Source organism: Rana temporaria, chromosome 1 (genome assembly GCF_905171775.1).
Source record: "Rana temporaria chromosome 1, aRanTem1.1, whole genome shotgun sequence".
NCBI classification, from domain to species: Eukaryota; Metazoa; Chordata; class Amphibia; order Anura; family Ranidae; genus Rana; species Rana temporaria.
In genome coordinates this window covers 93776099-93800823 of record NC_053489.1, presented here as the reverse complement: position 1 = coordinate 93800823, position 24725 = coordinate 93776099, and the positions used below count along the sequence as shown (strand labels likewise).

The following is a 24725-nucleotide window of genomic DNA, read 5'->3' as shown; positions in this document are numbered from 1 at the left end:
CATGCGGTATAGCAGCGTAATTTTTAGCGCTGTACCGCATGAAAAACGCCCCAATGTGAAAGGGGCCTATGAGCTAGCAATCCGTATTAAAGTACAGTCTCCTAAACGACTCCAGTCTTCTATGATTTTGTCCGTTTTCTGTGTCCTTTCCCTAAAAAAGCTTTCAATACACTGACATTATGCCTGCTTTGTGCCCAGGGGCGGACTGACACTTCATAGGAGATTATGGGGCCTCCAGGCAATAGGAGATTATGGGGCCACACAGTATACACACACGTACAGTATACATACACAGTATACACAGACACACAATATACATACACACAGAATACACATACAGAAACACAGTACACACATAAAGTATACATATACACAGTACACAAACACAGTATACACATACATATACACACAGTATACACATAAATATACACACAGTAAAAACACATTATACACATACATATTATTTTAGGGACAGATGTAAAAAAAACACAGATTTTTACATACTGTCCCTGGTTTTACTGAGGCTCATGGGGCCCCCTAGTGGCATGGGGCCCTTGGGCAGGGCCCGAGTGCCCAAATGGTCAGTCCGCACCTGTTTGTTGCCCACTTTCCCTTTTTATAGTGAGGGGGTTGGCACAAAACAATGCCCCCATTATTAAACCCTTCTAAGCCAGTTTACCTATTTTTGGAGGTGCATTATGATTGCAAAGATTTCAGCTGGGCAAACTTTCACATCAGTTTGGGGGGTGCCTGCGAACCATGAATAGGCACAGTTTATCACTAACCCATGGTAGAATGGAACCTAAACCTCTTCCCCAATGCTATCACCATTTAAAAAGAAAAAGCCTATGAGAAAAGCAATTGAGCCCAGTACCAATGATATATTTGTCAACCTACAAATTGCTACTTTCAAATTCTTGGAATTTTGGGCGGGTTTACAAAAGTGAAATCCTATAGAAACATGTTTGTATCAATCCATTTGCAGATGTAATTTTTCAAATAACACAAAAATGCAACACTCAATTGTTTTACAGGCATCATCCCTCCAGTTTTTATACATAACACAAAGTACTGCTGTGTGCAGTGGCGGTGTGTAGCCATCTCTGAATGCAGCAGCCTGTCCGGCCTCATTCACCTGTCTAAATGAGGCCATAGACAACAAGCTGTAAAGATTCCTTTGTGGCTGAGTAAGGCCCCATACACACGATAGAATCTATCCGCAGATAAATCCCATCGAATGGGTTTCAGCGGATAGATCCTATGGTGTGTACACTCCGTCGGATATTTATCCGCGGATATTTCCGAATTCCAGCAGATAAATATTTGTCGACATGCACAGAATATCTATCTGCTGGAATCGGATCCCACGGATTGATCCGCTCGTCTGTACAGACTCACCGGATCCATCCGTCCAAAGGGATTCCCCGCACGCGTCGTAATGATTTGACGCATGCGTGGAATTCCTTATATGACAGCGTCGCGCCCGTCGCCGCGTCATAATCGCGGCGACGGCGCGACACGTCATCGCCAGAGGATTTTGGCGCAGATTTCAATGCGATGGTGTGTACACGCCATCGCATAGAAATCTGCTGAAATCCTCGAGAGGATTTATCCGCGGATACGGTCCGCTGGACCGTATCCGCGGATAAATCCTCTCGTGTGTATGGGGCCTAACACTTGTCCAGTGTATCATTAGAGAGTGTGAGCATTTTTAGTAACAGCCACTAGATGGCAGCATATCACATGAAGTAAAAACTAAAAAAAAATTATATGTATGACTTGTGCTGCAATTTATATTACTGATCTAAAAACAGTTATTTCCAAGGCACTGCCCTGGAATATGTGTGCAGATTATGGGTTCTGACTTTACTTTGGCTATACTGATCTGCATTCCTGTTCCAGCTCAGTATCACAATATTGACGGTAGACATACCCAAGCATTTTCTAAAGCTAGTTTCTATATTTCCCATAGTACATTTTGTGTGGACACTTCTGAAGAACATTTATGGATACTTGTTCCACTTAGTGACTACTGCCCTAGGCAGTCACTAAGTGGAACAAGTACGCAGCCAATGAAGTCTGAAAAGTCTGGAGTCCCATCCTTCTTGCTTGTGTCAGGTCTGAGAATGCTCGGATAGTAAAGCTTCCTCCAGGGTGACCACCCTTGAGCATGCGCCTTAAGAATGTTAGTAATTTAAAAAAAAATGCAAAAAGTTCTAAATCTCCCCCATTTGAATAAAAAAAATTTTTTGTCTATGTCCCTGTTGTTGAAATTTCCCATTGGTTCCTGTCCTGATAGTAAGTCAGGGAAATCTTATTAAAGTCTTAGCTGGCAGTAAAACCCTGACAGAGGCTCTAACTCTTATTCGATTTCTCCAAAATGAAATGTAAAGTTTTGCCTATATAGTTTGATTTTTGTGTAGTAGAGACTGTGAACTTCTATTCTTGAAATCCTTTGGACAGCCTTAATGAGTTCCAACATACGGAAAAAATAATTCCAGGTATGGATATTTTATACATAGCTACACTGGTCCAGTTTGGATCAATATTACTATGTATATATCATACCTGGCTGATGTCCCTGGAAGCTGAAAATCACTAAAGTAGACACCACGGGCCAGATCCATATAGAAATAGATTGGCGCAGCGTATCAGAGATACGCTACGCCGCCGTACCTTACCTGGCGTAATTTTGAGTCCTTAAAGATTTTGCGCCGTAAGTTACGGCGGCGTAGTGTATCTCTGGCGGTGGAATTCAAATCGGCGATTAGGGGGCGTGTTTCATTTAAATGAAGCGTGTCCGCACGCCGAATGAACTGCGCATGCTCCGTTTCTAAATTTCCCGCCGTGCATTGCGCTAAATGACGTCGCAATGACGTCATTTTTTTTAACTTAGACGTGAATTACGTCCATCCCGATTCACAGACGACTTACGCAAAAAAAAAAAAAAAAATTCAAATTTTGACGCGGGAACGACGGCCATACTTAACATGGCAAGTCTAACTATACGCCGCAAAATACCAGCTTTAACTATACGCCGGAAAAGGCCGACTAGAGACGCCGTAAAAAAATGCGCCGGCCGCTCGTACGTTCGTGGATCGACGGAAATAACTAATTTGCATACCCAACGCGGAAAACGACGTGAACGCCACCCAGCGGACGCCAAAGTATTGCATCTTAGATCCGAAAGGCGTACGAGGACGTATACCTGTCGGATCTAACCCAGATGCCGTCGTATCTTGGTTTGAGGATTTAAACTAAAGATACGACGCGGGTAATTTGAAAGTACGCCAGCGTATCAGTAGATACGCCGGCGTACTCTGTCTGTGGATCTGCCCCCACTACTCCAAAGATTTCAATGTCTGCTTCTGGATCCCATGCTGAGTGGCTGGCCTGAGGCATTGTGAACACATGAGGTCAGCCACTCTACACGGGCACCATTCAGTGAATAAAAAGGTTCTCTGATTGGATGAGGTGGAGAGGCAGGGCAGTGATGTCGCACTCTGCCTCATCCAATCAGAGAACTCTTTGCATTAATTCAGATAATGCAAACCATTCTCTGAATAGTGCCCATGTTGAGCAGCTGACCTCCTGTGTTCACAATGCATCAGGCTGGTTGCTCAGCATGGGACCCAGAAGAAGATGACTGGAAAAGCATTGTCTGCTTCCGGGAGCTTAGGGCAGGTATGCCATATACATAGTTACACTGAACCAAGCTGGAACAATGTAACTATGTAAAAATATGCCATGCCTGGAAGGAAGAAAACATTAGTTATTCTGACAGACCCAATGATTTTGTTTTACTATATCAGTGATGGCGATGGTCACCAGGACAGCACAGACAACTGTCCCACAGTCATCAACAGCTCCCAGCTGGACACAGACAAGGATGGACTGGGAGATGAGTGTGATGATGATGATGACAATGATGGAATACCAGACCTTATTCCTCCAGGACCCGACAACTGCCGACTGGTGCCCAACCCAGGCCAGGAGGATGACAACAGTAAGAAGATTGGCGTTATTTCATTCCTAGGAGAAACCATAACATTTTATTGTCCGTTCTCCGGCAGTAATACTCATCTATCATTTAGTAACACATATTCATTATGCAAGAAAAAGACACATATATCAATGTACAACAAAACCACATTTTACTGGATGGTCATGGGCGTGAAATGGCATTAGAGAGACACTGGGGTTGATTTACTAAAACTAGAGAGTGCAAAAATGTGGTGCAGCTGTGCATGGTAGCCAATCAGCTTCCAACTTCAGCTTGTTTAATTAAGCTTTGACAAAAAAAACCCAGTTCTCTCAGCTTAGCAGCTGCCATGTTTGCCGGGGGCAAGAAACAGTCCTGGCTTTATTTTACAGCACATGCATTTTGGGTGGCATAGTGGCTTAGTGGTTAGCATGTATGCCTTGCAGCTCTGGGGTCCATGGTTTAAATCTCATCCAGGACACTAACTGCATGGCGTTTATATGTTCTCAGGGTGTTGATGCAGCATAACTTTCCACACTCAAAAGACATTCCGGTAAGTTATTTAGGCTTAGGGGCAGATGTACAAAAGGATTACGCCGGCGTAATTTTAAATTTCCCGCGTCGTATCTATGTTTTGTATCCATAAAACAAGATACGACGGCATCTGGGATCGATCCGACAGGCGTACGTCTTAGTACGCCGTCGGATCTTAGATGCAATTTTTCGGCAGCCGCTAGGTGGCGTTTCCGTCGAAATCCGCGTTGAGTATGCAAATTTGCTATTTACGGCGATCCACGAACGTACGTCCGGTGCATTTTTTTACGTTGTTTTCGTTCTGCTTTTTTCCGGCGTATAGTTAAAGGTGCTGTTATGAGGCGTACTCAATGTTAAGTATGGCCGTTGTTCCCGCGTACAATTTTGAAATGTTTACGTTGTTTGCGTAAGTCGTTCGCGAATAGGGATTTGCGTAGAATGACGTCACCGTCGGAAGCATTGGCTTTTTGCGGGTTAATTTCGAGCATGCGCACTGGGATACCCCCACGGACGGCGCATGCACAGTTACAAAAAAACGTTGTTTACGTCGGGATCACGGCGTATTTACATAAAACACGCCCCCATTACATCCATTTGAATTCCGCGCCCTTACGCCGCCAGAGATACACTACGTCGCCGTAACTTACGGCGCAAATTCTTTGTGGATTTGAAAAAAAAAAGTTGCGGCCCAGCGTATCAATGCGCCCAGGTACGTGGATCTACCCCTTAGTATATGTGTACAAGTTGTCTATGCACATGTGTTATCAAGTTCTGCATGCCAGTCCCAAGCTGAGCAGTTGAGGAAAGAAGTGGCGACCTCCCTCATAAAAAGAAAAAATTCTATGGAGAATTGCTTTCAAGTATGGTGCTCTTAGATATGTTGAGAGTCCGATATGACTGAATCTATATACGGTATGCATACATTTGTACCTATTCGCAGTCTCTATGCTTAGTGTGTTCCTTCTCATGCTCTGTCCGCAGATGATGGCGTTGGAGACATCTGCGAGTCAGATTTTGACCAGGACACAGTTATCGATCGTATTGACGTCTGTCCAGAAAATGCTGAGATCACCCTGACTGACTTTAGAGCTTATCAGACTGTTGTTTTGGACCCAGAGGGTGACGCTCAGATTGACCCCAACTGGATTGTTTTGAATCAGGTGAAGTCTTTGAGTTTCTTTTTGAGATATTACACCATGGAACATACAGTGGAACCTCGGTTTACGAGTAAGCATTTTTTGAAAGCCGAGCAACTTTTTTTTTTTTTATTCTGACTTTGTGTGTGTGGTCTTGCAAAACGAGCAGAATTCAAGCTAATGTGGTGTGCAGTACCGCATTTGGCCTGAGGTGCAGGGGCGCCGGAGCCAAGCGGAGCCGAGCAGAGCGGCGCTGATCAGAGCCGTTCGGAAATGCTTGGAAATACTCCATTCCCGGGTGTTTCCGAGCCTTTACGAGGGTTTTTGGGGTCAGCCGAGCTGTCCTCAGGCCTTTCCGGGTGTTTCCAAGGCTCTCCGGTGCCCCCCACCTCTGGCCACATGCCGTATTGCATGCCATTGAAGTAAATGCAGGACAAATTATTTTCGTCTCCATTGACTTTTATGGGGAAACCCGCTTTGATATGTGAGCGCTTTGGATTAAGAGAATTCTCCTGGAACGGATTATGCTCGTAATCCAAGGTTCCACTGTATGTGAAAAAATAACAGCGCTACTACATCTTTTCACAATAATGTGAACAATATCTCAGAGTGCAATGTGCATAATGTAACAACTGAAATTCATATAAATTATATGAATAATATTTATACTCATATTATTTTCATATATTTATTTAATTAAAGTGTCACATATTCCAATGTCCAAAAATGTGCAATCGAACTTCCCTGCAAAAATAAGGAAATAACTAAAAGTCCCATGCAGTGTCCAAAAAAAGTTAAAATAAATCCCATGTAAAACAAACGACAATTTTATCATTCTTCCAAACTTCTTCCTTAATACACCCAATCCGTGCTCCCCACCACCAAATGCACCATAAATTGACCAGAGGAAGATGCTGGTAATATTATAACGCATGTACGCTGGGAGTCATGATCTTCGACTCATCCCAGTTCAGCAGTTTCATCTCAAAGGCCTCTTTTTATTGTCATTCCTGATTTCCTCATCATAGGAAGGAGGAAGAAAAAGGACCTTCTGCTCCTGGAGGACATCGGATGACAAAACGCGCAGGGCGGGGCTTTGAAGAAGTTTGAAAGAATTGTAATATTTTACTTTGTTTCACATGGGATTTCTTTATTTGACATACAGTATTCAGTTCTGAAAATTCTTTCCTACTATGTAACATAGCATGACTCCTTATAATGTAATTTAAACCCCATTATGTGCATCCCGCTACACTTACCCGACGAGACAGTTCTCAGTGTTCTGTAATAATATTAATTCTGAATGACCTGACCCCAGCTTGTAATAATGCAATCATATTGATAATGCAGTCCTGCTGTGCTTTATACACATATTAGAAATCGTAAAGGTCAAACATAATAAAAACATGATCACAGAGAATGTGCCTATGTTTTCTTGAAAATGTGATGTTTTATTTATTTAAAGTGAACCTCTCACAAACCTCGGCAACTGAAACAGAATATATAATGAAAATATGTAAAAGCAGTGGTAACTTCCAGTGAAAACCAAACCTCAGGTGATCCTGAATTATAGGCAGCTGAAGTTATATGCAGATCTTGGCTGTTTCTACAAATTTGAGCTTTATTCTACCCATTCTCATTTCCCCTGCTCATTGGTCACTTAAATCACCCATCACATAAAATAACCAACATATAGGGTTTGTGGGAGGGGATGGAGGGACAACCTAGACTTTTAAAGAAAAAGTCGAGATTTTCTTGTGACTTCAGCTGCCCTTGTCTCTTCTTATGCATTTTTTCACCAAACAGTTTGAATTTTCAGATTTGTGGCTGGTTTAGGTATGTTGTAGTCACAAAACTTTGAAAATTATCCAATGGGAGGATTGTGGTATTAATAAAAAATTCTTCCCGGCCCATAGGAATATGAAGGTAACTTATGACCCTGATTAATGCTCTCTTTACCCATCTGTTTTGCTGGTGTCTGTCTAGTAGGGTTACTTTGTGGTATAAGCAAGAAAGCTCAGACTTCTGCAGTGTATAAACAAAAATGCAGTACATACAAAACTATTACAATATTAGGAAATACAATTCAAGACTGACAGATATACCTACTGTATAACAAGCAAAATGCTTGGCAAATAAACAAACTTCCAAACCACAGTTACTATGTGTGCGTGATCAACGAGGACTCCCCAGAATGCCTTAAGACTATGAAGAAAAGTCTGTAACCAGCCAGAAGACCTGAAGACACTTTTGCCCTGATCTCCAGCAACTGTTTAAGAAGCCTGAGTTCTCATTGTCAACGGAGATCACAAACACACAGTAACCAGAGTTAAGTAACTTTAAAGTTTATTTCTACTGTTACAGACCATAGTTTCTGTTTATTTGCTAGGCATTTTGCTTGTTATAGGTATATCTGTCAGTCTTGTATTGTATTTCCTAATATTATAGAAGTTTTGTATCTACAGCATTTTTGTATAGTAAAAGCAGGTCTAAGCTTCTTTGCTTATACCGCAAAGTGACCTTACTAGATAGGTAGGGAGACCGCCGCTCCAGGTGAGCACAGGCAGGTAATCAATGTCCACTCAGGAATCACACGGGTGCTGGCAATGCATAGAATTAAGCAGGTGGGAGAATGGATGGACAGCCGCACTCCAAAAAGTCTTGTTGAAAAAAGACGTGCTCTTTATTGTAAAAAGGAAAAAATGCACAGCACACAACAGCATACAGTAATAACAACTAATGCTTAGTCAACAGTCTAACAACTAAGCATTAGTTGTTAATGCGAAACGCGTCAGCTGTCTATCCCACTGTATGCTGTTGTGTGCTGTGCATTTTTTCCTTTTTACAATAAAGAGCACGTCTTTTTTCAACAAGACTTTTTGGAGTGCGGCTGTCCATCCATTCTCTGACCTTACTAGATAGACGCAAGCAAAACACCTTCCTAGTATCAATGGTAGCATTATCATGATGGTCTGTTCCTAAAGAAGTTTTACACTTGCAAACTTGTCAGCCACCCCCACCCCTACTATGGAATAATGCATTTTCCACAGAACAGGTGCTCATTAAAGGTCCTGCCTCTAATCTGTACCTATATAATGCAATAGCCTATGCTGCAGCATAGTAATTATTTCTACAGCAATCTGCCAGAGGCATTGGAATTATTGTACTGTATGTATAGCATGTGTTCAATTCATCTAAAGTTATTTTACAAATGCTCACATCTGGATAAATCATTACATTTCCAGGCAGTACAGGGCTCTCTCCACTTCCCTGCATTAATGGCAATCTAATGATCTACTTTGGCTATAGTTATACCTTAATACTGTATATGTTACTGGTTTAGATGTCTGTGTAGTGGGTTTCTGCGTGTACTGCAGATATTATTTTCAATGGATTCATATGTATATATGTAAAGTATACTGGCAGAACAAATTAGAATATTCATAGTTCCAATTTTTTAATTGGAAATTCCCCAACCTAAATCACAAGATGTTTTCTTGCTGATGTTCTTCTTTATTACTTTCAGGGTATGGAGATTGTACAGACCATGAACAGTGACCCTGGACTGGCTGTTGGTATGTTAATTTAGTCCTTTCCTAATCAGGGAGGGTAGAAATATCACTGCTATTACTGGAATAAGCAGCACAATCAAAGTGGAGCTTATATATAATATATAGTGTAAATATGTTGTTTATTGATTACAGCCAATTAATTACAAACACTATTCCATAGAAAGCATGGTTTATCTTGCATTGGGAACAAGCTCAAAACAGTTGTAATAAAGTTGGACAATTGGCACAGTCCAACATCTTGGCCCTCTGTTTCACTGATGCTGTGTTCTAGGCCATGTCCTGGGATCACAGCGTCAACCTTATTTGAGTTATTGCTCATGACTTCACTGACTGTATATTTGTTTCAGGTTAGTGAAGTGCTGAAGAGAAAGGATTATGATACCGCAGGAATTTACAGGTTTTAACTTCTTGAGACCCGTGCTATAGCCGAATGACGGCTACAGCGCGGATCTGAATATCCAAGTGGACGTCAATTGACGTCCGCCCCTTTGGGCGTTCCCCGCGCGCGCTCCAGAGCGCGCAGCAGGGAACTTCTGTGTTGGCCGTGTCCCTTGGACACAGCCAATTACAGATCGCCGCAAACGGCCAATCAGAGTGGCCGTTTGCGATGCGATCTGTGCGGCCAATGAGAGATGATCTCATATGTAAACATATAAGATCATCTCTCATTGCCGGCTCACACAGAGACAGCGTCCTGTCTCTGGAGAGGAGACCGATCTGTGTCTCTTGTACATAGGGACACAGATCGGTCACCCCCCCAGTCACCCCCCCCACCTACAGTTAGAACACTATATAGGGAACATATTTAACCCCTTCCTCACCCCCTAGTGTTAACTCCTTCAATGCCAGTCACATTTATACAGTAATTAGTGCATATTTATAGCACTGATCGCAGTATAAATGTGAATGGCGCCAAAAATGTGTCAAAAGTGTCCGATGTGTCCGCCATAACGTCGCAGTCCCAATAAAAATCGCAGATCGCCGCCATTTCTAGTAAAAAAAAAATAATAAAAAATAATAATTCTGTCCCCTATTTTGTAGGCTCTATAACTTTTGCGCTTATTGCGATTTTTTTTTTTTTTTTTTTACCAAAAATATGTAGAAGAATACGTATCGGCCTAAACTGAGAAAAAAAGTGTTTTTTTTTTTAAATTGGCATATTTATTATAGCAACAAGTAAAAAAATTGTATTTTTTTCGAAATTGTCGCACTTTTTGGTTTATAGCGCAAAAAATAAAAACCGCACAGGCGATCAAATACCACCAAAAGAAAGCTCTACTTGTGGGGAAAAAAGGACGTCAATTTTGTTTGGGAGCCACATCGCACGACCGCGCAATTGTCAGTTAAATCGACGCAGTGCCGGAAGCTGAAATTTCACCTGGGCAGGAGGGGGGTATATGTGCCCAGTAAGCAAGTGGTTAAAATAAGCCAGTAATCGAACACTCCATATTTCTCACATCAAGTTCCTTTTTGGGGTGAAGTAATTTATATATGGTGGTTGGTAGTGTTCCAAGTTGGGTTCCCCGAGGCCCCATCTCTTGTTCCCAAGGGCCTCCCACTCTGACCTGACACTTTTACATATGTATCAGTGATTGTAAAAAAAATTCCTATGTTTAAAATGATAGCTTTGTTTACAGTTTATTTTTGGTATAAGAGGTTTTCGGCTCTCAGCTCTTCTTTTTTGTCTCCCCAGGTTATACAGCTTTTAATGGAGTTGATTTTGAAGGCACATTCCATGTGAACACTGTGACAGATGATGATTATGCTGGTTTTATCTTTGGCTATCAAGACAGTTCAAGTTTCTATGTGGTTATGTGGAAACAGACAGAGCAGACATACTGGCAGGCCACCCCTTTTAGAGCTGTGGCAGAACCTGGCATTCAGCTCAAGGTACTATTTGTATGCATTCACTCTACTACGAGCAACTCGGGAATGTGAGAGAGTTCAAAAGACTTGAACTGGTGCTCTCTATGAGTAGACACCCTAAAATGCCTGTTTTTTTGTTAATTTCATTTGGCTGAAAATTAATTTTGTGCCTCAATATTTATTAAGTTTCACTTTGTTATTTGAATACACCAATGCCCACCCATCCTTCCTACAATGAGAATGACCTTACTGGCTGCTGAAGCAGTCTTGTTAGACAGTGGAATGGAAACTGGAGGAGACTTCACCGGACTTCATGGTTCAAAAACACCTGTACCTTGTACCTTGCACAGTTGTCCTTTAATTAACCCTGAGTACAGCCTGCCCGTAAAATGATATACAATTAAGATGGTGAAACCACCCCTGCTAGGCTGCTATGTCCTCTTTTTACCAATCATGCATGCCCTATTCATTCCAATGTATGAGCCATGTTCTGTTTGAAGTCTGGAGGCCTTAAGGAGGAATGAATGGGGCAACAGTGCACATGCATAGCAATAAAGAACCCTGGCCATGACATTTTCATTGCAAATGCTGTGCAGCCCTGCCCGAATGGGGAAGCAGGTGAGTACATTACCACGCTGACTGCATTTAGGGGGTGCAGGGATTAATTAAAGGACAACTGTACTAAACGTGCAATTGTCCTTTAAGCTCCACCACTTGCAACGCCTTGTCCACTAAGAGTGATATTACTGGCCACTGAGACATTTTAATTGGCTAGGGGAATAAATAGCAGCTGGCAGGACTACCTGTACATTGATGTGATGCAGTGTCATTCATTCTTAATGGCACCTCAACGATCCTTCGCAAAGGTGGTGTACGGCCATGCATGGCACCATCGGATATGCTGCATACAGTGTTTTGATGGGTGAGGCAACCCATTCAAATTCATTTAACTAAGTTACAATCAAATAACAAATAATACTTAGCTAACATACAATGCTAATACATTTGAACATTTTCTATGAAACTTCATGTAGATTTATTCTGTGCAAATGGAGCAAATACTAGGTTGGGTGTTCACCATACAGAATAGAGTGAAACAGAAAAATGCTGCATTATTGCCACTAGATGGAGCTGAGGTTTATAGGAAGTGCATACTTTTTTACTATAATCATCAACTCCATCTATTGGCCATAATGCTGAATTTTCATGAGCCTACTAACATTAGATGTCGCCTCAGAACAAATGTACATGCAGTTTCAATGGATTAATGGCTCTGAATTGTTTTTTTTTTTAAATACACCCTTAAGTCTCGTACACACAGGAAAACTGCCAGGAGAGCATTTGGCAGGGAATGCAGGCCGTGTGTATGCTCCCTAGCAGTTTTCCTGTCAGGACAACAGCCGGGAATCCCAACGGGAAAATAGAGAACCCTGCTCTCTATTTTCTTGTCGGGATTCCCAGCAGAGTGTTTCCTGCAAAGAAAATCGGTCGTCTGTATGCTTACCTGTCCGAAAGGTAAACCCGCGCATGCTTGATAAGCCTTTGACGCATGCGCGGTAGCATACAAGGCATAGTGTAATGTGTAGAAAGATGGTGGCGACGGCATTGAATGTGACAAGCGCCAGCTCGTCGTAGTCGATGGCGTCACCGTGTTCTTGCCATTCAAAGGAACGGCGGTTCTTTTAAATGGCCGTCTGTATGAACGGCTTGGCAAGAAAAGCTTGCAAGAAATCCCGTCATGAAAACCGAAAAAAAAATCCTGACGGGATTCCCGTCCGTGTGTACAGGGCTTTAGTATTGTTAGACTTATGTCATTAAATATAGTGATCCCAAGCCAAAAATAAAATTTTCAGGCTGTGTTGTAACCTATCAGGTTTAAATTTTCACTTTTACAGTACAGGTTAAAAAATGAAGGGATAATAACGACTTGTTGTGGACAATCTGAAAAGCTCTTCTTTTTGCATGTTATAGAGGCCCATCGATTATGCATCAATTTATTCAGCATTGCACACCCCTGCAGTCAGAGCAGCCATCTTTATTTGATATGTCCTGTATATTCCCCTGGAAATGACTCCAATGAGTGAATGAAGTCAGTATCTGGCCAGCGTCCACACTATGATGGCTGAAGGTGTATGCAGAGAGAATATCATTCCTGGGCCGTGACTCTCACTCCTGGAAAGTTTCTCTGACTCATACAATAGTGAGATCACCTTCTATCAGGAGCAACAGGACTCTTGTCAAGTATGAGATCTCCCCTGAGCCCAGCCAAAGCATTGCACAGCCAAGCTGCATCTATAGTATGTGTGATGTGATATGTCACCAACAGCGAACTCCCAGCTTTATGTTTGTATAGAAGGGAATAATACACAGCCTTCTTTCCATACAACATCTCTAATGAGATCACAGGCAGCAGGCCCAGTACTCCCAACATGTCAAACAAAAACACCACTCCATACATTATTGGATAAAAATAGGCTGCAGCCTTGTTTATTGGTTTAAATAAATTAACATCACTTAAAAAAACACCTATTTAAACAAGCAGAATTTTACCATCGCTTCGCTCAGCCACTAAGACTGGAGCCGTAATAACATTGCACAATAAAAGTATTGTACTTTATCTGCTATAGTGCTCATGTTGAGCATTTTGTTGAATTTTTTAGGCTACTTTCACACTGGGGCGAGCGGGTGTTGATGGTAAAATGCTGCTAGTTTTAGTAGCGCTTTACCGTAATTTTAGCGGCGATATTCGGCTACTAGCAGGGTGCTTTTATCCCCGCTAGCGGCCGATGAAGGGGTTTAATGCGCCCGTGTAGTGTCGCTGCCGAACCGCTTTGCATGCACTTCGGCAGCAGTGCCCATTCATTTCAATGGGCAGGAGCGGTGGAGGAGCTGTGGAGGAGCGATGTATACACCGTTCCTTCACCGCTCCAAAGATGCTGCTTACAGGACTTGTCAACATCCTGCCAGCGCATCGCCTCAGTGTGAAAGCACTGACTTTCACACTGAGACCGCAGGGGAGCCGTTTTTTAGGTGCTTTACAGGCGCTATTTTTAGCCCAAAAGCGCCTGAAAAATGCCCCAGTGTGAAAGGGGTCTTAGTGTATTGCACATTCGTTAATAAACAGTGGGCTGGATTCAGGTAGAATTGCGCATTATTTACGGAGGCGCAGGGGAACGTTTTTGCCCTGCGCCCCCGCAAATTTGCTGCGCTGCCCTTGATTCACAGAGCAGTAGCTCCATAAATTGCGTGGGCGCGCCGGCAAAATACACCGGCGCAAGCGCGCGCAATTTAAATAATCCTGTAGGGGGCGGGAATCATTTAAATTAGGCGCGTTCCTGCGCCGATCGTAGAGCGCATGCTCCATCGGGAAACTTTCCCGACGTGCATTGCGGCAAATGACGTCGCAAGGACGTCATTTGCTTCAAAGTGAACGTGAATGGCGTCCAGCGCCATTCACGATTCACTTACGCAAACTACGTGAAATTCTAATTTCGCGACGCGGGAACGACGGGTATACGTAACAGGGGCAGCCTTACGCAAAAAGCGCCGTACGGAAACTACGTAAATTGCGTACGCAGGGCTCGGGCAACGTTGTGAATCGGCGTTAGTATGCAATTTGCATACTATACGCTGAGCACAACGGGAACGCCACCTAGCGGCCATCGCAAGAATGCAGCCTAAGATATGCGGGCATAAGAGCCTTATGCCGTGCATTTCTTAGGCTGCAGTCGGCGTAACGAGGTTCCTGAATCAGGAGCATTCGTTACGCCGGGGCAAGTAAGCAATTGCGCTGTGTAACCTATAAAAAATTTGCGCAATTAATAAAAAAGAAATTACATTTTAACATTCAAGTGCAACTACCTGAATTTTGCTTTGTATTAGAATTCGTACATTAAAACTCAGATTAGGAGCAGTTCACATTAGAGCTCAGATTGGGGCCAGTCAATTGTGCTTTATGCACATGTGTTAACAAGGAATGGACTGGGGGAATGAAAAGAAATGCGAAATAATGACTTTATTAGTCAGCTGCTCTTACTCTGTCCAATCACAGATCTCTAATCTCTTCCAATCCAGGCCATCAAGTCAAAGACAGGACCTGGAGAGCATCTACGCAATTCCTTGTGGCACACTGGAGACACTAATGACCAAGTGCGGCTTCTATGGAAAGACCCTAGAAATGTTGGCTGGAAGGACAAGGTCTCCTATCGATGGTTCCTACAGCACAGACCTCAAGATGGATATATTAGGTCAGTATATATAAATATATAAATATATATATATATATATATATATATATATATATATATATATATATATATATATATATATATATATATATATATATATATATATATATATTTAATACATACTTTAGTCTACTATATACTATAACTTTTCTGTAAGCTGTAATGACAATCTGTCAACCATACACAAAAACCTGTGTGATTGGACTGTGATGAAAAGCAACTGTTCCATGATGAATGTGTCACATACCAGCATTGCAAAGCAGAGAGTATGACTGCCCTTGAATCCACTGTTGTCTGGCTTAGATGACACGTGCCCCACTGGAGTCCTTTAGCATGGGGCTCCCCAGTGTTCCCAGCATTTACCCTTTAAGGGGAGACCCTGAGAGCAATCCAGCCTGTTGTGACTAGAACCTCAGGGGCCACAGTTCCCATTTCCAGGAGAAGCTCCCTTGTGGTAGATAGGATAGTCTTTTCTGAGTATCTTTTCAATGGTTAAAATATACATTTCAGCCACCCATGGGGGTAGGGGGCACAGGACATGGCTTCAACCGTAGAAAACAATCTACAGCAAGTTAAAAATAACATAGTCAGAGGGTGCATCCATGTGCAGGTAATTTGACTGTCATGTAGGTGTGGGTGCATGTCCCAAAACTCACACAGTCACCCAGTGGTGTATTTAGGTTTTGTGCTACCCTAGGCCTGACTAAACACATGCACCCCCTAATTTAAATATGATCCACCCCTTCCTGTCAAGGTCACACCCCTTCCTGTTTAAGACCTGCCCTGAAATTTTCCAGTGGGGACACTAGTTCTGAGGGCCTGGGGGGAAGGGGATTCCCTTAATCTGGAGAGATTTCCTCTCACTTCCTGTTTAGCTATGGGGCAGGAAATGAAGGGAAATGAACGGATGGCAAAAATAAATTAACGGGCTGTAACCATCCCTTACTCTATCCAAAATGGAAAAGAAGTGTTGCCTATAGTTCTACTTTAAGCACAAATTTCTGATAAATTTATGGAGGACTTTGACCCCTTTCACACTGGTGCCGCCCAAAGCATCGGCAGTAAAATAGCGGTAAAACGCCACCATTTTACCATCCGATTTGTGGCTTATTTCAGCCGCTAGCCGGGCGCTTTTAACTGAGAAAGGGTTAAAACCGCCCGCATTGCGTCGCTACAGTGTTTTGATTTCAATGGGCAGGAGCACATTAGGAGCGGTGAGTTTCCTAATATGTACAACTGACACAAGCAAAGGATTGCAGGAGAGTTCTACTACCTACCTGCCAGGTATAGTTGACAATGTCAGTGTCCCTTGTGTCTGCGCCATCCCTACTGTATCATACTGGCAGCAGTTTGGCCGATTTATTAAAAGTGGAGTGCAAACCGGTGGGGACTCTTTTCATGCTGCCCCCCTGCAAAGAGCTGCCCTAGGCCTGGGCCTTGTTGGCCTAGGCCAAGATACAGCGTTGCCCGCACCCACATGGATGTCAAATAGGGAGCAGCAGCTGTGGACCTGTTTACATGAATGGGACTGCCTGCACATGAATGCACAGAACACCTATGCATCAAATGCAAGCAAACATGGCCCTCATAGGTTGTACGCCTATGTGAGGCCTTAATCACCCCAACTCAGTAAAGCAATAGCAAGGAACGCGCCCGCACCCACTGCAGTGCAGAATGGTGTGCATTGCGTTGCACTGTTTTTAAATTTACTGTAAGGGTAAAGTAAAAAATTTGTATGCATTAAGATGTGCTGTCAACTATTCAAAAGCACAGCGCACCTTAAACGCAATAAATGAATGCATGTTAACATGAATGAATGCAAAGTGTGAATGGACCATAAGATGTATCATTTTGTATTTGATACAGTATAGTGAGGGTGCCAGTTCATTTACAGTAGATATGTGCATTCCCGTTCGAACAAATTTTATTTTCGTACGAAAATGTTCATTTTCGTACCCGCGGAATAATGTGTACATACGAAAAAATTAAAGCACCAAAATACGAAAACGACGGGATTACGAATGAGCCGCATAACGAACAACCGCAAATACGAACGAACGATCCGACGAAAATACGACAAAACGAAAACGGCAAAAGAACGAAAATGACATCTATAACAAAAGATTTGCATTCTGTATTTTGTTTGAATCCTCTTTCTGTTTGTATTTTCAGACGTATGTTCATATGACATCTAACAAAAGATTTGCATTCTATATTTTGTTTGAATCCATTTTCTGTTCGTATTTTCAGACGTATGTTCATATGACATCTATAACAAAAGATTTGCATTCTGTATTTTGAATTCCTTTTTTCTGTTCGTATTTTGGATTCAAAATACAGAATGCAAATCTTTTGTTATAGATGTCATATGAACATATGACTGAAAATACCAAAAGAAAAAGGATTCAAAATACAGAATGCAAATCTTTTGTTATAGATGTCATATGAACATACGACTGAAAATACCAAAAGAAAAAGGATTCAAAATACAGAATGCAAATCTTTTGTTATAGATGTAATTTTCGTTTTTTTGAATGGGCAGTGAGTGTAGTTAGTGAAGCAGCTTCTCTTTTGTGCTGAGTAGTACAGTAAAGCCAAATAAACTTTTCTGTGGATTTTCATCTGAAGGGAGATCCGTTGGCCAGACTTTTGAACCCAAAAATGGTTTTCTGATGGAGTTTAAAAACGAACAAATTTTCTGAGAACGAACGGAAAACGATCGTTTTTATGTTTGTTGTTAAAAAAGTCTGACCAAGTGTATGGGGCTTAACAATCGTTAATATGGATGAGCCGCGTGTTGAAAGTGCCGCGAATCCCGCGATATATTTACGAAAGTACAAAATGACGAAAATCCTTTTTCTGTTCGTATTTTCAGTCGCATGTTCATATGACATCCACAACAAATTGTCATAGATGTCATATGAACATACGACTGAAAATACGAACAGAAAAAGGAATTCAAAATACAGAATGCAAATCACTGACGAAAATTCACGAAAATTATTGTCTAACAAGTAACGAACATGAATTAAACAGAATAACGAACCATCCCGCATGTACGAAAATAAAACGGTAACGAAAATACGAAACAATCAGAATACGAAAAAATCTCGTATGAAAAACGAACGGGAACGAACAGGAAAACGGGCGTCTTCCGAAAAACGAACGGAAACGAACCTACGGAACGATACGAAACGGAACAAAAAAAAAAGAAAAAAAAATTCTGTGCACAGGTCTAATTTACAGTAGAATATCCATTTTAAAACCCAGTTTCCAGGGCACCTCCTTGCCTTACACATTATAGAGTCAGCAAATTGTTTCCAGGAATCTTTATACCGATTGTCTATTTCAGCTGCTGTACATTGACCTATTTTCCACTACTTGCAGGGCAAGGTTCTTTGAAGGCAGTGAGCTGGTTGCTGATTCAGGGGTGACTGTGGACACCACAATGCGTGGAGGAAGACTTGGCGTGTTCTGTTTCTCACAAGAAAACATTATCTGGTCCAACTTGAAGTACCGCTGTAATGGTAAGTTATCCATAGACTCAAAAAACCTGAGGCTGCTGAATCCAAAAAGAAAGCCGTCTCATGCCTCGTACACACGACCGGTTTTCCCGGCAGGAAAACTGCCATGAGAGCTTTTGGCCGGGACTCCCAGCCGTGTGTATGCTCCATCGCAGTTTTCCCGACAGGAAAACTGCGGGGAAAAAAAGAGAACATGTTTTCTTTTTTCCCCCTGGGATTCCCGTCGGGAAAACAGGTCATGTGTATGCTTTTCCGAGGGGAAAAAAAGTGCACATGCTCAGAATCAAGTATGAGACGGGAGCGCTCGTTCTGGTAAAACTAACGCTCGTAATGGAGATAGCACATTTGTCACGCTGTAACGGACTGAAAAGCGCATATCGTCTCTCACCAAACTTTTACTAACACGAAAATCAGCAAAAGCAGTGCAAAGGGTGGCGCCGTTTTAATGTAACTTTACCCTTAATATATTCCCGCTGTACGTGGTGTACGTCACCGCGCTTTGAATGTGTGTATGCAAGGCAGGCTTGAGAGGAATCCCGTCGGGAAAAACTTTGTTTTTTTTCTTTCCCAATAAAAACGGTCGTGTGTACAGGGCATTATACTGAAAGGTTGTCTATTACAGGAATTATATTGCACACAGATCTATGTTTGGAATCTAGCTCCTTATGGGACATTGTTATTTGTCTTATTTACACACTTGTGATGTATAGGGGACTGTGATATAAGGACATGCTACTATGAAGTAAAGGGGGATACGATGTAAATGGGGGATGTTGATGTGAAGGGGAAGACTGATGACATTGATGTAAATAGGGGACTGCGATGTGAAGGGGGAGCAAGAACATTGATGTAAAAGGGAAAAGGGGGTCTGTGATGTGCAGGATCTGAGTCAAAGAACCATAGGTGTGCGCAGCCTACTGCATTAGGGTGTGCACCCCAAAGTTCAAACACATATGTCTGTGTGTATATATGGGCAGTAGGGGATGGACGGTGTCAGTAGGGCAGTGGACGATGCCATTAGGGCAGTAGACAATGTCAGTAGGGCAGTGGATAATGCCAGTAGGGCAGTGGATAATGTCAGTAGGGCAGTGGATAATGTCAGTAGGGCAGTGGATAATGTCAGTAGGGCAGTGGATAATGTCAGTAGGGCAGTGGACGATGTCAGTAGGGCAGTGGACGATGTCAGTAGGGCAGTGGATGATGTCAGTAGGGCAGTGGATGTGTGTGTATGTCTGTGTGTGTGTATATATGGGCAGTAGGGCAATGGACGGTGTCAGTAGGGCAGTGAACGATGCCATTAGGGCAGTAGACAATATCAGTAGGGCAGTGGATAATGTCAGTAGGGCAGTGGACGATGTCAGTAGGGCAGTGGACGATGTCAGTAGGGCAGTGGACGATGTCAGTAGGGCAGTGGACGATGTCAGTAGGGCAGTGGACAATGTCAGTAAGGCAGTGGACGATGTCAGTAGGGCAGTGGACGATGTCAGTAGGGCAGAGATTGGTGTCAGTAGTTTTTTTTATTAAAACTTTTTTCCCACTTTGAGACAGGGAAAGGGACCGAGGACAGAGCTTCCCCTGCCTCTTTCTCTTCATCCAAGCAGCAGGGGAAATCTGTACATTACAACATGATTAGGGTGTGCCCAGGCACACCCTGTGCGCACGCCTATGCACAGAACAAATATGAGATTTGGACATCCGTTGGAAGAAAATTCGGACCGCCTGTGAATTTTAATTAATTACCCTTGACCATCAGTGTAAAAAAAAAAAAACATCAACTTGTTCCAAAACCACTTCAATTTGTATTATTTGAAATTGTATTTAAGATTTTCGTTGACAAATTTTGTAACGTTCTTCCTTTTTTATGCATTTACACATAGCATTAGATTATTTTGGTTTACAAATAATCAGCTTCTATTCTTTATTTCCAGACACCATCCCAGAGGACTTTCAAGCTTTTCAGGCTCAGCAGTTTACATCTTAAATCAATTCAGAATCAACAGAGGGCGTTTATTTTTTGTTTTGATGTAACCTTGGTTTTATTTGTTAATAAGAACTCAGAATCTAATGTAACAAAGTTTTTTTTATACCTACTGTACATGAATGTATGTGAAATAAGATACAATAAAGAAACATTTAAAGTTACTGAATACTGTTGTAATCTCAGCATACCCCGACAATTCATTGGTGAAATTGATTGTATTTCTAACTTAAAGTGGAATTGTTTTGTGAAGTCTATCTGATATATTTATCATGTGAGTGTGATCAATAAATCCAGATTTATAGGCAACTGAATATACTGTATATGCAAATCTCCAATTTTCTTGTCCAGTTTGACCTGCCTCTTTCTGCCATTCGAACCTCTCTATAGGCCTATTTCTAACATCACGTTATTGGGCTGATCTGCATTAGTTTATTTATGGTAGAACATCTAATCTTTGGGGGAAGGGTTAATACTTGTGTCTATTATTTATGTGTATCTGTAACCATTGGAGGAATTTTCCTTGACTTCAAATCCTGGTGAAGTCAGAAACCTGCATTCACTATATATCCTGGTCTACCACAGTACAGAGAACATGGAAATGCAATTATTTTAGTAAATATAAATGGCCAAATACCCTTTCTCATCAGCAGTAAATAGCAGTCTTCTGACTTCTATCAGTTCCTGGTTAAGGCTTGTAGGAGGAGTTTTCATACTGCACTGGCTGTCCCATCAGGATGCAGGACCCCTGACCCTACAATGTTGATTGGCCCTGTTCTGATCACATGCACTCTCCCAAGAAAAAAAAAAACTCTCTAGCAATACACACCAAACTGAGCATGTGCAGTCTGACTCCAGTAACCCTGTCTTATCCAGAAATGTTATGGGGACAATGCAAAAAGAGGAGGATCTGTGCATACAGGATCAAACAGCCTTTTTACACAATACAGAGGATTAACCCCTTAGGTTCCACAGTAAGTATAACAAGCATGCTTTTCTGCATATACAGACTGATTTCACTGTAGTTTGTTTAGTAACACTTTAAAGAAAATCCACTTTTGACATCTCTCAGCACAATAGATGTTCCAATTGGAAAATATCCATTCTTCTCCCATTCCTGTAACAACCAAAGGATTTCTCTTCATTTTCTGTACAGATGGGCCCCAAAAAATAGAAAGTGTGACAGCAAAAAAAAAGAACAAAAAACTGACGAAGGGTTTTAATCTTTCCCTGCTTAATCCAAAGCAGTAAAAGATGTTTTGGCTAAAGTTGTACTGTTAGAAATGTCATAGGTTTATTCCTGTATAACTAAATGCTGGTCAGCAGGCTGTTTCAGTTATGGTAAGGCCATCACAAATTTGTTAGCACCTTTTTATACATATTTGTGAGCATAGCTCTATGATTGCAGGTTATATAGCATGCCGTATTTGGTACTGACTGGGTCTATTGATCTTTATATATACACAATTTCTATCTATGAGTGAGAAGTGTGCCAACATCTGCACACTGAAATGGAGCTGCTTTGGATTCTTTTCATAAATTCCACTCTGTCCAGTGACTGTTCCTTGGAAAACGGATTGGAGGAAAGGAGTGCAGTTTGTATTCTGTTGCTGGAATACGGTGGGACAGACCACACGCTGATCACAGCTTTCTATTCACGTCACAAGAAATGTCATGTTATAGTAAACCCATCATTTTAATATATGTACCATAGAACAGACAAACCACTAAAGACCATTGCTTAAATATGGTTTTATAGGAAAAGGTTATTATGTAACACAAATGTTCCTAGTCTATGTATGCAGGACATAAAATAGCTCAGATTAAAAACACATCTATGTTTCGGTCCGGTGAAAATACTAATCCTGCACACTAGTAAATAGAAGAAGAAAAACTGGTAGCAAAAAAAAGTGAAAAACACTCTTCAAAGACTAAAATAAATAAATGCCGCTCTTTTGAAATAGTGATGTCACCCTGTGTACAATCTTAATACAATCAAATTAAAACTGTGAATTCTACATACACAAGATATAAATCTCAAAACACTTTTTATTTGTAAAGTCCAAAGAAATGTAGCAAATTGAAAGCCTTCATCACTGCAAACTTTTTGGGTGTATTCTCACCTCAATATATTGCCCATCACAACACAGGTGAAAAACAACACGCTCCCATGTAATCACTCAGGCCCCGTACACACGACCGAGTTTCCTCGGCGGCTTCAACACAGAACTCGACGAGGAACTCGATGTGTTTGGCACGTCGAGTTCCTCGGACGTGTGTACGGGGCCTCAGATCCACATCTCTTCAGAATGGATGGATACTGTTCAATTCTCCTGCCCATGATTGCCTCTCTCTCCATCTCTCTCAGAGTGAGAGAGAGAGACTTGTAAAGCGCAACACATGCGAACTGAATCGCCTCTGGGCGCTGTATCCATTTCATGGGTAAGGAACCCTTTGACCTCAGAAGAGATGGGTTTTAATCTTTCTCCTGAAGGCCAAGTGGTCCAACTCCAGTCGGATGGTGGTTGGTAGTGCATTCCACAGCCGGGGTCCTTGGACTGCAAATCTTCGATCCCCTTTGGACTTGTATCTGGCTTTGGGTACCTGGAGGAGGTTTTGATTGGTGGATCGCAGAATGCGATTGGGGTTATGGGCTTCTATTTTTTCGCATAGATATTGGGGGGCGTTGCCTTGAATACACTTATGTATTAGACAGAGTGCCTTGAAAGTGATTCTGTCTTTTACTGGCAACCAATGAAGGTGAGATTGATTCCCATGGTTTTTTCCCAGTCACTAGTCGAGCGGCCGTATTTTGAACAACTTGCAGACAAGTGATTTGGTATTTGGGGAGTCCTAGATAGAGGGCATTTGCGTAGTCGAGTCTGGAATTGATGATTGTTCCCACCACGACTGCAATGTCCTCTTTCGGGATAAAGGGCGTGAGTCTGCGTAGTAGGCGCAGCAGATGGTGGGATCCGCTGACTACTGACCCTATTTGTGCATCCATTGTCATGTAGGTATCGAAAATGACTCAGAGACTTTTGACTTTGGTGCTAGGGGTGATGGTTTTACCCAGAATGGGTGGGGGAGTCCATGTTGACGCAGGGTGATTTTTCCAGTTAGCGTGAAACATGATAAGCTCTGTTTTCGAACCATTGAGTTTAAGATAACCGTTTGTCATCCAGTTATCTATAAGGCCTCGTACACACCATCGGACATGTCCGCTGGGAGATTTCGGTCTGATGGTTGTACACACCATCAAACCGAAATCCGCGGTGACGTGTCCGCGCCGTCGCCGCAACGACGTGCACGACGCTGGACGGTCAATGCTTCCACGCATTAGTCTAATCACTTCGACGCATGCGAGGGATGGCGGCCGATCGGACATGTACGGTGAGTCTGTCCGACGGACAGGCTTCCAGCGGACATTCTAAGAAACATTTGTCCACTGCAAAACGGTCGGCTAGACAAATGTCCGCTGGAAACCTGTCCGGCCGGCCTTACACACGGCCGAACATGTCTGCTGAAACTGGTCCGCGGACCAGTTTCAGCAGACATGTTCGGTCGTGGTTACAAGGCCTTAGATTGAGGCATTTCTCTAGTCCAAGAGAATGATCCTTTTTGTTGCAGATGCGGAAATATAGTTGTGTGTCGTCTGCATAGGAGTGGTAAAGTAACTTCTGGTTACTAATGATTTCAAAGAGAGGGCGAAGATAGATATTAAACAATACGGGCGATAAGGGAGATCCCTGAGGGACTCCGCATGACACCATACAGTTTTCAGAAGTGAAAGACCCCAGTTTCACTATTTGTGATCGGTTTTCCAAGAAGGAGGAGAACCAAGGTAAAACACCTTCAGCGACTCCGGCTACTTCAGCTAGCCTAG

General features: G+C 42.3%; 1 protein-coding gene across 1 annotated transcript in view; it reads left to right on the top strand.

Annotated features, from left to right (window-relative positions):
* Nucleotides 1-21008, top strand: part of THBS4 (thrombospondin 4) — a 71017-nt gene extending 50009 nt beyond the window's left edge. Inside the window, exons 16-22 of the mRNA XM_040340553.1 lie at nucleotides 3813-4006; nucleotides 5498-5676; nucleotides 9179-9227; nucleotides 10918-11114; nucleotides 15165-15337; nucleotides 18725-18864; nucleotides 20790-21008. Of these exons, the coding sequence (XP_040196487.1) occupies nucleotides 3813-4006; nucleotides 5498-5676; nucleotides 9179-9227; nucleotides 10918-11114; nucleotides 15165-15337; nucleotides 18725-18864; nucleotides 20790-20842 (985 nt within the window). The 3' untranslated portion in view covers nucleotides 20843-21008. The remainder of the gene's footprint in view (nucleotides 1-3812; nucleotides 4007-5497; nucleotides 5677-9178; nucleotides 9228-10917; nucleotides 11115-15164; nucleotides 15338-18724; nucleotides 18865-20789) is intronic.
* Nucleotides 21009-24725: the final 3717 nt, after the last annotated feature.